Source organism: Pongo abelii, chromosome 4 (assembly GCF_028885655.2).
Source record: "Pongo abelii isolate AG06213 chromosome 4, NHGRI_mPonAbe1-v2.0_pri, whole genome shotgun sequence".
Lineage (NCBI taxonomy): Eukaryota > Metazoa > Chordata > Mammalia > Primates > Hominidae > Pongo > Pongo abelii.
In genome coordinates, this window is record NC_071989.2 from 141,445,425 (window position 1) to 141,459,942 (window position 14,518).

The 14,518-nt window shown below is 39.2% G+C and overlaps 1 protein-coding gene across 2 annotated transcripts in view; it reads left to right on the forward strand.

Annotated features, from left to right (window-relative positions):
- The window catches only part of HSPA4 (heat shock protein family A (Hsp70) member 4), a 54,425-nt gene that overhangs the window by 23,262 nt on the left and 16,645 nt on the right, over positions 1 to 14,518 (forward strand). For both annotated transcript variants that reach the window (NM_001131557.1, XM_063723859.1), the window contains 5 exon segments: positions 1,424 to 1,668; positions 11,535 to 11,611; positions 13,151 to 13,302; positions 13,801 to 13,907; positions 14,309 to 14,442. In NM_001131557.1, coding sequence (NP_001125029.1) covers positions 1,424 to 1,668; positions 11,535 to 11,611; positions 13,151 to 13,302; positions 13,801 to 13,907; positions 14,309 to 14,442 — 715 coding nt within the window.

The following is a 14,518-nucleotide window of genomic DNA, read 5'->3' on the forward strand; positions in this document are numbered from 1 at the left end:
AAATGGTGGACCAAATGTAATTCTCAGTGTTTAAACTTTAATCACTAATAGAATTTCTAAGATCTATGCTATGCTTTCATCTTTTTAAACAGAAGACTTTGGTTATAATTTAGCCTGGCTTTGGATCAGAATGATGTGTATTAGTAGCCATCTGCTTCTGTTTTTCTAAATTGTCCTTCAGTGTTATCTGTCACCTGTCAGTTTTCCAATCCTTTTGATTACTTTTAAATTATAAAAATCTTCATTACAAAAATCTCCCCAAATTGGAAAACATTTATGTGTAAAGAAAAGTCTGGGCAAATGGTAAAACCCTGTCTCTACAAAAGTTAGGTGGGTGTGGTGGTGTTCCTGTAGTCCCAGCTACTCTGGAGGCTGAGGTGGGGGGATTGCTTGAGCCCGGAGTTTGAGAACAGCCTGGGCAGCATGGCGAAACCCCGTCTCTACAAAGAAAATACAAAAATTAGCTGGATGTGGTGATGTGTGCCTGTAGCCCTAGCTACTTGGGATGCTGGGGTGGCAGGATTGCTTGAGCCTGGATGGTCGAGGCTACAGTGAGCTGAGATCGTGCCACTGCACTCCTCCCTGGGCAACAGAGTGAGACCCTGTCTCAACAACAACAACAAAAAGAAAAGTTACTTAAAATCTTACCATTCTTAACAGCTTGGTGTATTTCAGTCTAGTTTTCTAAGAAAACAGAATTGGAGTCACTGTATTTAGCTCTGTGTCCTGTCTTTTTTTTTAAATTAACATACTAAGAAAATTTCCCCCATGACGTTTAGCATTCTTTGAAGAGATTGTTTTTACTGGTTTTATTCCTTCATAAGGATGTCATCACTTATTTAGCCTAACTTCTATTACTGAATCTAATTAGATCTAGTTTGCTTCTCATCTGTTAGAGATTTGAAAACGGGTAACCCAGGCTAATTAGACTTCCAGGTTAAATAGAAACACATTGCTGTGAGCTAAGGCTTTAAGGAATCCTTTGGTAGTAAACTGCAGAGAGTTGAGCCTTGGTATTACTCAGTTTTGTGATAGTGAGTAGACTAGAAGTATGCACATGACATGTTAGTATATTTTACCTTGGACATGTAACTGCTATTGGGAGTCAGACTGGTGTAGTGGGGAGGGCATGGACTTTGGAATTAAGGAGATTTGACTTTGAATTCCACTTCTACCACTTAGTAGCTTTGCGAACTGCAGTTTATCTCATCTCTCTAGGTCTGTAGCATTATCTGTAAATTGGGGATTATAGTGCCTATTTTTACAGTGTGGGGTAATAAGGATTAAATGATGTATACATTGCTTTGTTTTAACCTTAATGTAACCCTCTCTTTTTTTTTAAATAACTTACCAGGTAAATATATATCATCTGTTTCAAAATCGATTGGTTAATTGTTAGATTAATTCTCATTTTTTCCTTAAGGTTCTGGCCACTGCATTTGACACGACATTGGGAGGTAGAAAATTTGATGAAGTGTTAGTAAATCACTTCTGTGAAGAATTTGGGAAGAAATACAAGCTAGACATTAAGTCCAAAATCCGTGCATTATTACGACTCTCTCAGGAGTGTGAGAAACTCAAGAAATTGATGAGTGCAAATGCTTCAGATCTCCCTTTGAGCATTGAATGTTTTATGAATGATGTTGATGTATCTGGAACTATGAATAGGTAAGTATATTACTATTTCGATGTTAAAGTGAAGAGTGAGTTTTCTCCACATATATTAACCTTTAATTGGCTAATTGTTAAAATCATCATGGGGGTTATATGATAATTTTGGTTCCATTTTAAAAATTAGAAGCCATTCAGGACCCTGCTTTTTATGTAAAGTTGGGTCTGGTTATTCTAATAATGTAGACTAATGTTTTTGTTCTGATTAATTGAATATTCCAACATGTTGGTAGTTCTTTACATATGCATTTGTTATACACAAGATTTCAGTTTCCAAAAAATCAGGGCAAAGGGCTGTAATGCAGAATTAAATTGAATTTAATTTACCCATTGATTAAGAAATTGTAAATTTTTTTTGAGTTGGAGGTTTTTGCTCTTTTGCCCAGGCTGGAGTAAAGTGGCACAGTCTCGACTCACTGCAACCTCTGCCCCCAGGTTCAAGTGATTCTCCTGCCTCAGCCTCCTGAGTAGCTGGGGTTATAGGTGCCTGCCACCACGCCCAGCTAATTTTTGTATTTTTAGTAGGGACGGGTTTTCGCCATGTTGGCCAGGCTGGTCTCAAACTCCTGATCTCAGGTGATCCACCCACCTCAGCCCCCCAAAGTATGAGGATTACAGGTGTGAGCCACCGTGCCTAGCCTGAAATTTTTCTTTTTGAAAGATTCGGGTTCACTTGAGGGTGACAGCTCTTTTTGTATAGTGCTGCAAGAATTCTGGGTAATTGACATTTCGGGGTTATCCTCAGAAACACCCAGAGTGTTATTGTTGCCTGGTTCGGTTGCTTGGATGGTGGGAGTAAGATGTTCTTTTGGCTGTGAACTCTGCTGGTAGAATTCAGGCAAGACTGATGGTGTATTTGGAGACATGTGCCTGAGCTATCCATAAAAAAATTGAAATGGTGTTTATTGTTGCCTGGTATCCAAATTTTTAGTCAGCTCTCCCCCTACTTGCAAGAGATGGCTTTTGTTTTTGTTAAGCAGCAGTCTTGTGTGTGTGTATGTGTGTTCCATGAAGTCTGGAGGTAGGCCAATATGTTTCAGAAATTGTTAGTGAAATGTTACGTGTTTGTAAGAGCTAAGTAGATACTTATTAAGTAGTTTAAATTTTTTAAAAACTGAATTTGCCTGTGTGCTGTTTTTTGAAAATAGTTGTGGCCAGGTATGGTGGCTCACGCCTGTAATCCCAGCACTTTGGGAGGCAGAGGCAGGTGGATCACGAGGTCAGGAGATTGAGACCATCCTGGCTAACATGGTGAAACCCCGTCTCTACTAAAAATACAAAAAATTAGCCAGGTGTGGTGGTGGGTGCCTGTAGTCCCAGCTGCTGGGGAGGCTGAGGCAGGAGAATGGTGTGAACCTGGGAGATGTAGCTTGCAGTGAGCCGAGATTGCACCACTGCACTCCAGTCTGGGTGACAATGAGACTCCGTCTCAAAAAAAAAAAAAAAAAAAGAAAAAAAAAAAAGTTGTACTGTGATGGGGCGTGGTGGCTCACTCCTGTAATCCCAGCACTTTGGGAGGCAGGTGGATCACTTGAGGTTAGGAGTTAGAGACCAGCCTAGCCAACGTGGCGAAACTCTTTCTCTACTAGAAATACAAAAACTAGCTGGGTGTGATGGCAGGCGCCTGTAATCCCAGCTACTCAGGAGGCTGAGGCAGGAGAATCACTTGAACTTGGGAGACGAAGGTTGCAGTGAGCTGAGATCATGCCACTGTACTCTAACTTGGGCAACAAAGTGAGACACTGTCTCCAAAAAAAAAAAAAAAGTTGTACTGTATTTACATCATCAGAATACATAGCTCTTATATGTTCTATATTATAGCCTTCATTTGGTGTGATTATTGTTATTTTTTTGAGACAGGATCTTACTCTGTCACCTAGGCTGGAGTGTAGTGGTGTGATCTTGGCTCACTGCACCCTCTGTTTCCTGGGCTCAAGTGATCCTCCTGCCTCAGTCTCCTGAGTAGCTGGGACTACAGGCACGTGCCCCCACGCCTGGCTAATTTTTGTATTTTTTGTAGAGACTGGGTGTCACCGTGTCGCCCAGGCTGGTCTTGAACTCCTGAACTCAAGTGATCTGCCTGCCTCAGCCTCCCAAAGTGCTGGGGTTACAGGCACGAGATACCGTGCCTGGCCCCCTTCATTTAGTCTTTAACATTCACCTTTGTTTAAATCGATGAAACCAGATTATTTGACATTATATTTCTTTTAATTAATGGTTTCTTCACTTAAGAAAAACTTGAGGTGAAATTCAAGTATCATAAAATTAAGCATTTTAAAGTAAACAATTCACTGGAATTTAGTACATTCACAGGGTTGCGTAATGGCCACCTCTATGTAATGGAAAACATTTTCATCACCCCAGAATAAAACTTCATACCCAGTAGGTGATTATTTCCTGTTTCCCCTTACCTCTGGTCCCTGGTGATCAACAGCTTGTTTTCTGTTTCTGTGGATTTATCTATTCTGGATATTTCATATAAGTGGAATCATGTAATATGTGTCTGGATTCTTTTGTTCTAACTTCTCAGTGTAATGTTTTTGAGGTTCATCCACATTCTGTATCAGTACTTAATTTGTTTTTTTGGGCAGATATTATTTTCTTGTATGGATATACCATATTTTATTCATCCATTCGTTTGCTGATGAGCATTTGGGTTTCTACTTTTTAGCTATTGTGAATAGTGCTATGGACATTTGTGAACAAGTACTTGTTTTCAGGTCTTTTGCTTATATACCTAGGAGTGGAATTGCTGGCTTATACAGCAATTCTGTGTTTAACTTTTTGAGGAATCTCCAAACTGTATTTCTCAGTGATTACCCCACCAGCGCTGTACTGGGTTTCAGTTTCTCCACGTCTTTGTCAGCACTTATTTTCAATTTTTTGGATTATTTTAGTAGATTACTAGTAGCTTTGTGTTAATTCATCGTTTTGATGGTTGGAAGTGCATTCTCCTGCAGATTCCTAAGGGATAGCACCTGTGAATAGTATTCCTTAAGTTCTTGCATGTTGATGACAGTTTGCCATGTTTATACTTAAAAGTCACTTTAGCTGGATAGAACATTGTTAGCTTTTCTTTCCTTGTTGAGGATCTTAAATGCAGTAACAATCTATTTTCTTTTGGTGTATAACATTGCTGTCAAAGTGTGACAGCATAGTTTTTAGATATTTGTCACTTGTTCGTTTTGCTTAGATGCCCAAATATTTTTGATTTTTTTTTTCTTGAAAGTCCATTTGGGTGTGGTGGCTCACACCTGTAATCCTAGCACTTTGGGACGTCGAGATGGGCGGATGGCTTGAGCTCAGGAGTTCGAGACCAGCCTGGGCAACATGGCAAAACCTCGTCTCTACTAAAAATACAAAAAAATAGCATGATGTGGTGGCATATCGCTTGTAGTTCGGGCTACTCGGGAGGCGGAGGTGGGAGGATCACCTGAGCTTAGTAAGTCGAGGCTGCAGTGAACCATGATCACACCACATTGCACTCCAGCCAGGGTGATGAGAGTGAGATCCTGTCTCAAAAAAAAAAAAAAAAAAAAAACTCAATAATTTTACTACAATATGTTTTGATGTTGGTTATTTTGCATCAGTTTTTTTCCAGGTATGCAGTGTGCCTTTTCATTATATAGTTTGACATTACAAATTTAAGTTTAATTAAAATTTCTTAAGTTTTCTTGAATTATATTTTCTAGTATTCTGTTGTAGTGCTGTGGTTTTCTCTTTTGGGAATTCCTACATAATTATGTTGGATCTTCTTTGCCTATCTTACATATTTTTTTTTTTTTAGTTTGCCTGTTTTTTGTATTTGCCATTTTTGGTCCAGTCCTTCATGGCATTGCTCTTGTGTACTGTTTAGTTTTCATTTCTGACATTTATTCTTACACTTCTAATTCTGTTCTAGGTCTTTCTAATTCTGATTTGTTCTTTCATTTCCTGTATCACTTTTATTGAGATATAATTCACATACCATAAAACCTTACTATTTTAAAGTGTACAATTCCAAGGTTGTGCAACTGTGACCACTATTTAATTCTAGAATGTTTTTATCACCCCAAAAAGAAACCTTGTGCCCATTAGCATTTACTCTCCATTTCCCTCCATACCCTAGGCAATTACCAATATGTTTTCTGTCTCTATAGATTTGCCTGTTCTTTTTTTTTTTTTTTTTGAGACAGTGTCTCAGTAGGTCATCCAGGCTGGAGTACAGTGATGTGATCTTGGCTTGCTTCAACCTCCACCTCCCGGGTTTAAATGATTCTCATGCCTCAGCCTCCTGAGTAGCTGGAATTACAGGTGTGGGCCACCATGCCCAGCTACTTTTTGTATTTTTAGTAGAGATGGGGTTTCGCCATGTTGGCCAGGCTGGTCTTGAACTGCTGACCTCGAGTCATCCACCCACCTCTGCCTCTCAAAGTGCAGGGATTATAAGTGTGAGTCCCTCTTTTGTTTTTGTGAAATATTTTAAAAATGTGGCTTAACTTTCTGAGATGTTTTCCCTCCCTCTTCTTTTGTGTTTACTGTGTTGTCCTGCTTAGTTTGGATTTTTTAATCAGTAGTTTTTCTTCAGTGAGTTCTTTTTCTTTGAAGATAACTTTAGGTTGGGCCCAGTTTGCTGTGGTCCCTGAATACCTTATTTTAGGGCCTTTTATACTTGTTTTGGAGCATGCCAACCCCTGCTGATTTCAGCTGCTGTTTTCAATTTGGCGCTCTGAGTTAGGTTATTCTGGAGTTTTCAGGTCAATTATATACCCTTTTGTTTCCTTCTGTTTATTTTGCACAGAGCTGATACTAAGCAGGAATTGTAGCTGTGGGTGGTTTGTCTCTGCCTATATGTATTTTGAGGTTTGTGGGCATATTTCATTACCTAGTTTTGTTGTAGGATTGTTTAAGCCCAGGAGATGGAGGCTGCCGTGAACCATGATTGTGCCACTGCGCTCCAGCCTGGGCGACAGAGGGAAAGCCTCTTAAAAACAAAACCAAAAAAATCCGCATCAAATTATCACATTATTCAGCAGTTGTATTTCTAGATACATATTCAAGAGAAGTGGAAACACATGTCCACAGAAAAACTCATATGTGAATGTTCATTGCACTACTCATAATAGACAAAAAGTGGAAACAGCCCAAATGTTCATCAGCTGATGAAGTGGATAAATAAAACATGCTATGTTCATACAATGGGATATTTTTGGTACTTGAAAAAAATGTAATACAGATACATACTAAAACATGGGTGAACCTTCAGAAGTTCACGCTGCTGAACGAAATCACAAAAGGCCACATTTTGTATGATTCTGTTTATATGACATGCCCAGAATTGGCAAATCTGTAGAGACAGAAAGTAGATTTAGTGGTTGCCTAGGGCTGTGGGAGTTGAGGAAAGTAACAGTTAAGGGTGATGAAAATGTTCTTTTTTAGACTGAAAATGTTTTAAAATTGATTATGGCGATGCTTGCACAACTCTGTATATATGAAGTCACTGAATTGTATACTTTAAAAATATTTTTGTACCAAAACCTCATGCCCAAAAGTCAGTAATTACATACTTTATTTTTATCTTTTTAATTTTTTAAATTTATTTCTTTTTGAAACAAGTTCTCACTTTGTCATGCAGTCTGGAGTGCAGTGGTACGATCTCAGCTCACTGCAGCCTCACTCTCTCAGGTTCTAGAGATCCTCCCACCTCAGACCCCCAAGTAGATGGGAGTATAGGTGTTCACCAACATGCCTGGCTAATTTTTGTATTTTTTGTAGAGACCGGATTTTGCCATATTGCTCAGGCTGGTCTCAGATTCCTGAGCTCGGCCACCCTCCTCAGACTCCCAAAGTGCTAGGATTACAGGTGTGAGCCACCTCACCCGGACGGGAATTATATACTTTAAATGGGTGAATTCTATAGCATGTAAATTATATTGCAATAAAACTTTTTAAAAAGAAACTATCAAAAAACCTCTATTGTCCAGGCATGGTGGCTCACGCCTGTAATCCCAGCATTTTGGGAGGCTGAGGTGGGTGGATCACCTGAGGTCAGGAGTTTGAGACCAGCTTGGCCAATGTGGTAAAACCCCATCTCTACTAAAAATGCAAAAATTAGCCGGGTGTGGTGGTGGGTGCCTGTAATCCCAACTACTCGGGAGGCTGAGGCAGGAGAATTGCTTGGACCCGGGAGGCAGAGGCTGCAGTGAGCTGAGATAGTGCCACTGCACTCCAGCCTGGATGACAGAGTGAGACTCCATCTCAAAAAAATACAAAAAAAAATTACCCGGGCTTGGTGGCGTGCACCTGTAGTCCCAGCTACTCGGGAGGCTGAGGTGGGAGAATTGCTTGAACCTGGGAGGCAGAGGTAGCAGTGAGCTGAGATTGTGCCACTGCACTCTAGCCTGGGTGACAGAATGAGACTCCATCTCAAAAAAACAAAACAAAACAAAACCCTACTGCTGTTGCTATCTTCTTAACAATCTTTCCTTTGCTTTTCACAATTTTGATTTCGGATAGTTTCAGACGTGCAACAAAGTTGGAAGAATTTTACAATAAATGTCCTTATCCCACCACTTAGGTTCTACTGATAACATTTACTGTACTTGTTTTATTACATATTTGTTCATATATCCTATAAAGCCATCAATTTTTAATTTTTTTATTATTATTATTTTTTGAGATGGAGTTTTGCTCTTGTTGCCCAGGCTGGAGTGCAATGGCGTGATTTCAGCTCACCGTAACCTCCGCCTCCCGGGTTCAAGCGATTCTCCTGCCTCAGCTTCCCAAGTAGCTGGGGTTACAGGCATGCACCACCACACCCAGCTAAGTTTGTATTTTTTGTAGAGATGGTGTTTCTCTGTGTTGGTCAGGCTGGTCTTGAACTCCCAGCCTTAGGTGATCCGCCCGCCTCAGCCTCCCAAAGTGCTGGGATTACAGGTGTGAGCCACTGCGTGGCCTGGCCTCAATTTTGTGTTTAGCATATCTCAAAGTAAATTGCATCTGTATACTTCTTGCAGAAACTTAAATTGCGGACATCTATAAATGTAGACTTCTCCCCAAATACTAAGGTTTGCATATTAACCAGAATTCATTGTTTTTTGGATATATTTTTATATGACACACTCAGGTTTTAAGTGCTCATTTGCTGAGTTTCAACATACACATATATCTTTGTAACTAATGCCTTTATTATGAAATAGACCATTATGTTGGAATGTTTCTTCAGGCTTCCATAACCACTGATGTGCTTTTTGTATTTTTCAGTCCATAGATTAAGTTTGCCAATTCTGTAACTTCTTGTAAGTGAAATCATGTAGTATGTAGTTTTTTGTGTAAGGCATTTTTTAGTCAGCATAAAATTGAGATTCATTTGTTTGTTTCACGTGCCATTTGTTGTTCTTCTGTATTGCTAACTACTGTGCCATTGTAGGTTTGTTGTTATTGATGGACAGTGACTCTTCAGCTTTTTTTCTATTAGAAGTAAAACATTTTAAACTTCTAACATGTAAGACCTCTGGTTGCTATACATCTCACCAATATTGATGTTAGCAGTCCTTAAGTTTTGCATGCTCTGGTGGGTGCATTCTACACTTTACTATTCTTTTTTTTTTTTTTTTTGAGATGGAGTTTCACTCTTTTTGTCCAGGCTGGAGTGCAATGTCCTGATCTCAGCTCATTGCAACCTCTGCCTTCCAGGTTCAAGCGATTCTCCTGCCTCAGTCTCCCAAATAGCTGGGATTACAGGCATGCACCACCACGCCTGGCTAATTTTGTATTTTTGGTAGAGACGGGGTTTCTCCATGTTGGTCAGGCTGGTCTCAAACTCCTGACTTGAGGTGATCCACCTGCCTCGGCCTCCCAAAGTGCTGAGTTTACAGGCGTGAGCCACCGCACCCAGCCTACTATTCTTTTTTATTGAGATGTAATTTAATAAAGTTACCCCCTTTTCCCTTTTTTTTGGAGAAAGGATACCTATTGCCCAGGCTGGAGTGCAATGGGTTGATCATGGCTCACTGTAGCCTTGACCTCCCAGGCCCAGGTGATCCTCCTGCCTCAGCTTCCTGGGTAGCTGAGACTACAGGTGTGCACCACCATACCTGGCTAATTTCTTCTATGTTTTGTAGAGATGGGGTTTTGCTGTGTGGTCTAGGCTGGTCTTGAACTCCTGGGCTCAAGCCTTAGCTTCATGATGTGTTGGGACTACAGGCTTGAGCCACTGCACCCAACTAGAAGTCACCCTTTTAACGTGTATAATTCAGTGATTTAAAAAAAATTTTTTTTTTTTTTTTTTAGTATTTTCGTAGAGCTCAGCAGCCATCATCACAACTAAATTTCAGAACGTTTTCATTACTTCTTAAACCCTAAATGAGTGAGTAATCAGGCTGTGAAAAGACATTGAGGAACCTTAAATGCATATTGCTAAGTGAAAGAAGCCAATTTGAAAAATCTGCATACTGTAGGATTCCAACTATATGACATTTTGGAAAAGGCAAAACTATGCAGACGACCGGGTGCGATGGCTCATGCCTGTGATCTCAGCACTTTGGGAGGCCGAGGCAGGTGAATCACTTGAGGTCAGGAGTTGAAGACCAGCCTGACCAACATGGTGAAATCCCATCTCTACTAAAAAAAAAAAAAAAAAAAAAAAAAACCTAATTAGCTGGGTGTGGTGGTGCACGCCTGTAATCCCAGCTACTCAGGAAGCTGAGGTAGGAGAATTGCTTGAACTCGGAAGGTGGAGGTTGCAGTAAGCTGGGCAACAAGATTGAAACTCCTTCTGAAAAAACCCCCGCGCCCCCCCACCTCCCTCCAAAAAAAAACTATGCAGACAATAAAACAGTCAGTTACCTGGAGTTTGGAGCAGGGAGGGTTGAATAGTTGGAGCACAGGGAGGGATGAATAGTTGGAGCACAGGAATGAATAGTTGTAGAACAGTGAGATTATTCTGTATGTTACTGAAGTGGTGAATACTTATACATTGTTAAAACTCATAAAACACTAATAGGAGTTATCATTTATCAGCATTGACTCATTAATTGTAACAAATGTACCATACTAATGCAAGATGTTAATAGAGGAACTGGGCTGGGAGTGAGGAGGGGATGTATGGGGATTCTTGTTATGTTCATTTCTCTGTAGACCTAAAACATCTAAAAATGTGTATTAATATAAAAGAAAGAGACATGTTGTGTATGCCTGTAGACCCAGCTACTTGGGAGGCTAAGGTGGGAAAATCACCTGAGCCTGGGAGCTCACTGCTGAGGTTGCAGTGAGAGTGAGCCAAGATCGTGCCACTGCACTCTAGTCTGGGCAATAGAGTTAGACCCTGTCTCAAAAACAAACTCTGTACTCATTAGGTGTCCTTCCCATCTCTTCTTCTTCCCTTTAGTCATTGGTAGCCACTCGTCTCCTTTCTCTGGATATACCTATTCTGAATATTTCACATAAATTTTTGTTCTTGTTTGACTTTAACCCAGCATAATGTTTTCATGTGTTGTAATATGTATTAGTTCCTCTTATTATATTCATTCATTTGTATTGCTTTATGCAGTTGGTAGGCATCTGGGTTGTTTCGGCTGCTTGTGAACGTTGATATACCAGTTTTGTGTGTGAACATGTGTTTTCTATTCTTTTGGCTATATACCTAGAATGGAATTGCTGAATCATATGCTAACTCTCTAACATCTTGAGGAACTGCCAAACACTTTTCCCACGTGGCTGCACCATTTTCATTTTCTATTACCTGGGAATGTGTGAAGGATCCACTGTCACCACATTTTGCCAGCACTCGTTGTTACCTGTTTTTTTATTATAGCCATCCATTCCACATAAAAGTGGCATGTGATTTAATGTACTGTTTTTTTGTTTTGTTTTGTTTTTTATAGAGGCAAATTTCTGGAGATGTGCAATGATCTCTTAGCTAGAGTGGAGCCACCACTTCGTAGTGTTTTGGAACAAACCAGTAAGTATTTTTGTGATTGAATTTGTTTGCGTATCTCAGACTCTTTGGAAATTGTTATTTATTATCTTACTTTTGCAAGCAGTGATAGAAATTTTTATTGTATGAACTAATTCAGTGGTATATATTAAACTTTTTTTCAGTCTGTATCTTCCCCCTACCCAAAGTAATCTTTTGAAATGTCTAGGGAAATCTAATAAAAGTTTCTCCAAGAAACTGAATTCAGACTGAAAGTTGGATATAAGCCTCACAATTATTTAATGGTGGTAAAAATTGTCTTTTGCGATGCTGATATGGTAGTCTTATAAGCTTTTCTGTCAGTGAATTCTTCCCTAGCTGGATGAGAGCTACAGCAAAGTGGGAAGGTAGGATAACCATGTAGTTATTTAACAAGATGCTTTAATTTTGTCTCAGGCTAAAAGGTGACTGTTTGATTTAGGAATATATACTAATTTTCCTAAAATCTTTCTTTGACAGACCATTTACCTGGACTTCACTGTTGTGTTGATTGCTATTTCAGAGTGTTGAGATATACTGTCAGCTTGGCACAGGCTTTCCTTTAGTGATGATGGCAGATGGGCTTATTTCCACACTGGGAAAGCCCATTTCTTTAAATAGCCCTTCTCAAGAAGTTAGCAGTGGTGTTAGATAAAATGTGACCAGGAGATCAGGTGATATTAAGAAGTATTTTATGAGCAACAGCAGATCCTTTGATACACACCTTCTTTCTGATACGAAGAAACTGTACCTGTAGTTTATTTTTTATTGTATTTTTATTTTTTGAGATGGAAGTCTTGCTCTGTCACCCAGGCTGGAGTGCAGTCGTTCAATCTCAGCTCACTGCAACCTCCACCTCCTGGGTTAAAGCAATTCTCCTGCCTCAGCCTCCTGAGTAGCTGGGATTACAGGCATGTGCCACCACGTCTGGCTAATTTTTGTATTTTTAGTGGAGACGGGGTTTTACCATGTTGGTCACACTGGTTTTGAACTCCTGACCTCAGGTGATCCGCCCACTTCGGCCTCCTAAAGTACTGGGATTACAAGCATGAGCCACCATGCCTGGCCTCTACCTGTGGTTTAATGTGGACTATGTTTATGCCTTGGATTAGAACACTGGAGTAGCTGGATGTGATTCTTCTTTTTTTTCCTTTAATGTCAGGTCAGAGTAACTCAGTGGTTTGAGGCCCTCTTATTTTCCTGATGGCTAGCGTATTTGAATGTTTGGTCTATTGATGTTTTAACACATGTTTGTGTGAGATTGTGTGAGAAATTCAGGACCTGTACACTGCAGTACATTTGAGTATTCCTGGCCCTCACCTCCTAAATCCCACTAGCTACCCTTCCCCCATTATTTTGAGAATTAAAACACCTACTTGTTTCCAGATGCCACATGCCTCTGTGAGTTTGGGCATGAGTATACGTGTGTTGTGGAGGTGGGTGAGGGAGTGGAGGAGTTTTGTTATACATCTGAGTTATTTCATCATGGTACGATTATTGTTCTTTCATTTCATTAAAAAAATCTGTCTAATTTTTTAAAAATAGAGTTAAAGAAAGAAGATATTTATGCAGTGGAGATAGTTGGTGGTGCTACACGAATCCCTGCGGTAAAAGAGAAGATCAGCAAATTTTTTGGTAAAGAACTTAGTACAACATTAAATGCTGATGAAGCTGTCACTCGAGGCTGTGCATTGCAGGTGAATATTCTTTCTTTTATAGGTAACCATTTATAAATCATTGTAACAAGATGGCAGTGGTTTATGTATCTAATAACCTGGGGTTAGCTCAGGGTGATTTCAAGGTGTTGAGATTCCAAAACCTTTGTTTTAAAATAGAGGTGATGTTCCTAAAAGTAATTGTACTCTGTAGCACATAAGATGAATTAATTGACTAGAAACATAGGTAACTCTGAGCCTGAAGTATGACTAGAAGTTTGGCCTGTTATGTATGTCTATATTAAATAGTGTACATCAACTAAATAAGGGTTGGGGTTAATAGAAAGATAAGGAATAGCTAGATTATATAGGTAATTGACATGATAAAAGTTTGTAAAACTGTTCAGACACCATTAAATTACTAATATAAATATTTTAAAAAGACCATTGATTTTCTGAAGTAATTTGTAGGTTTAGTGATATTATCAGTTTATAATGTTTATACTTGTTAAATGGAATTTTTGAAAATTATTATTCTAGTGTGCCATCTTATCGCCTGCTTTCAAAGTCAGAGAATTTTCTATCACTGATGTAGTACCATATCCAATATCTCTGAGATGGAATTCTCCAGCTGAAGAAGGGTCAAGGTATCATGTTTATTAATCATTTACATACCTAAAGTTAATTGACTATTAGATCTGAGTAATATGTTGCTTTTCATTTCAGTTTACATAAATCTGTAACATTTTATCATAGTGCATGAAGGAAAGTGGTCATTTGTTTTAGTCAGAATAAATTTGTGTCCTTAATTAGTTTCTCACACTTGATTCTGCTGAAATCATTGGTGCCTTTTATGTGCAGATTGACATATATTCCTTTTTTACTGACTTTATATATAAAGATTCTTGGGAACTCCTATAATCTGGAAATAATACCAATTGAAAAGAGAGAGAAACTAACACTGTGCAATAATTACAAACCTAGAACACATGGGTGAAAGTGTTAGGAATATCCTGAATTTGTGTTTTTGTCTTTTTCCTCCATTCAGTGACTGTGAAGTCTTTTCCAAAAATCATGCTGCTCCTTTCTCTAAAGTCCTTACATTTTATAGAAAGGAACCTTTCACTCTTGAGGCCTACTACAGCTCTCCTCAGGATTTGCCCTATCCAGATCCTGCTATAGGTAAGTAAAGAGTTGGGAATTAAAAAAAAAAAAAAAAAAAAGCACAGTGGCTCACAACTGTAATCCCAACACTTTG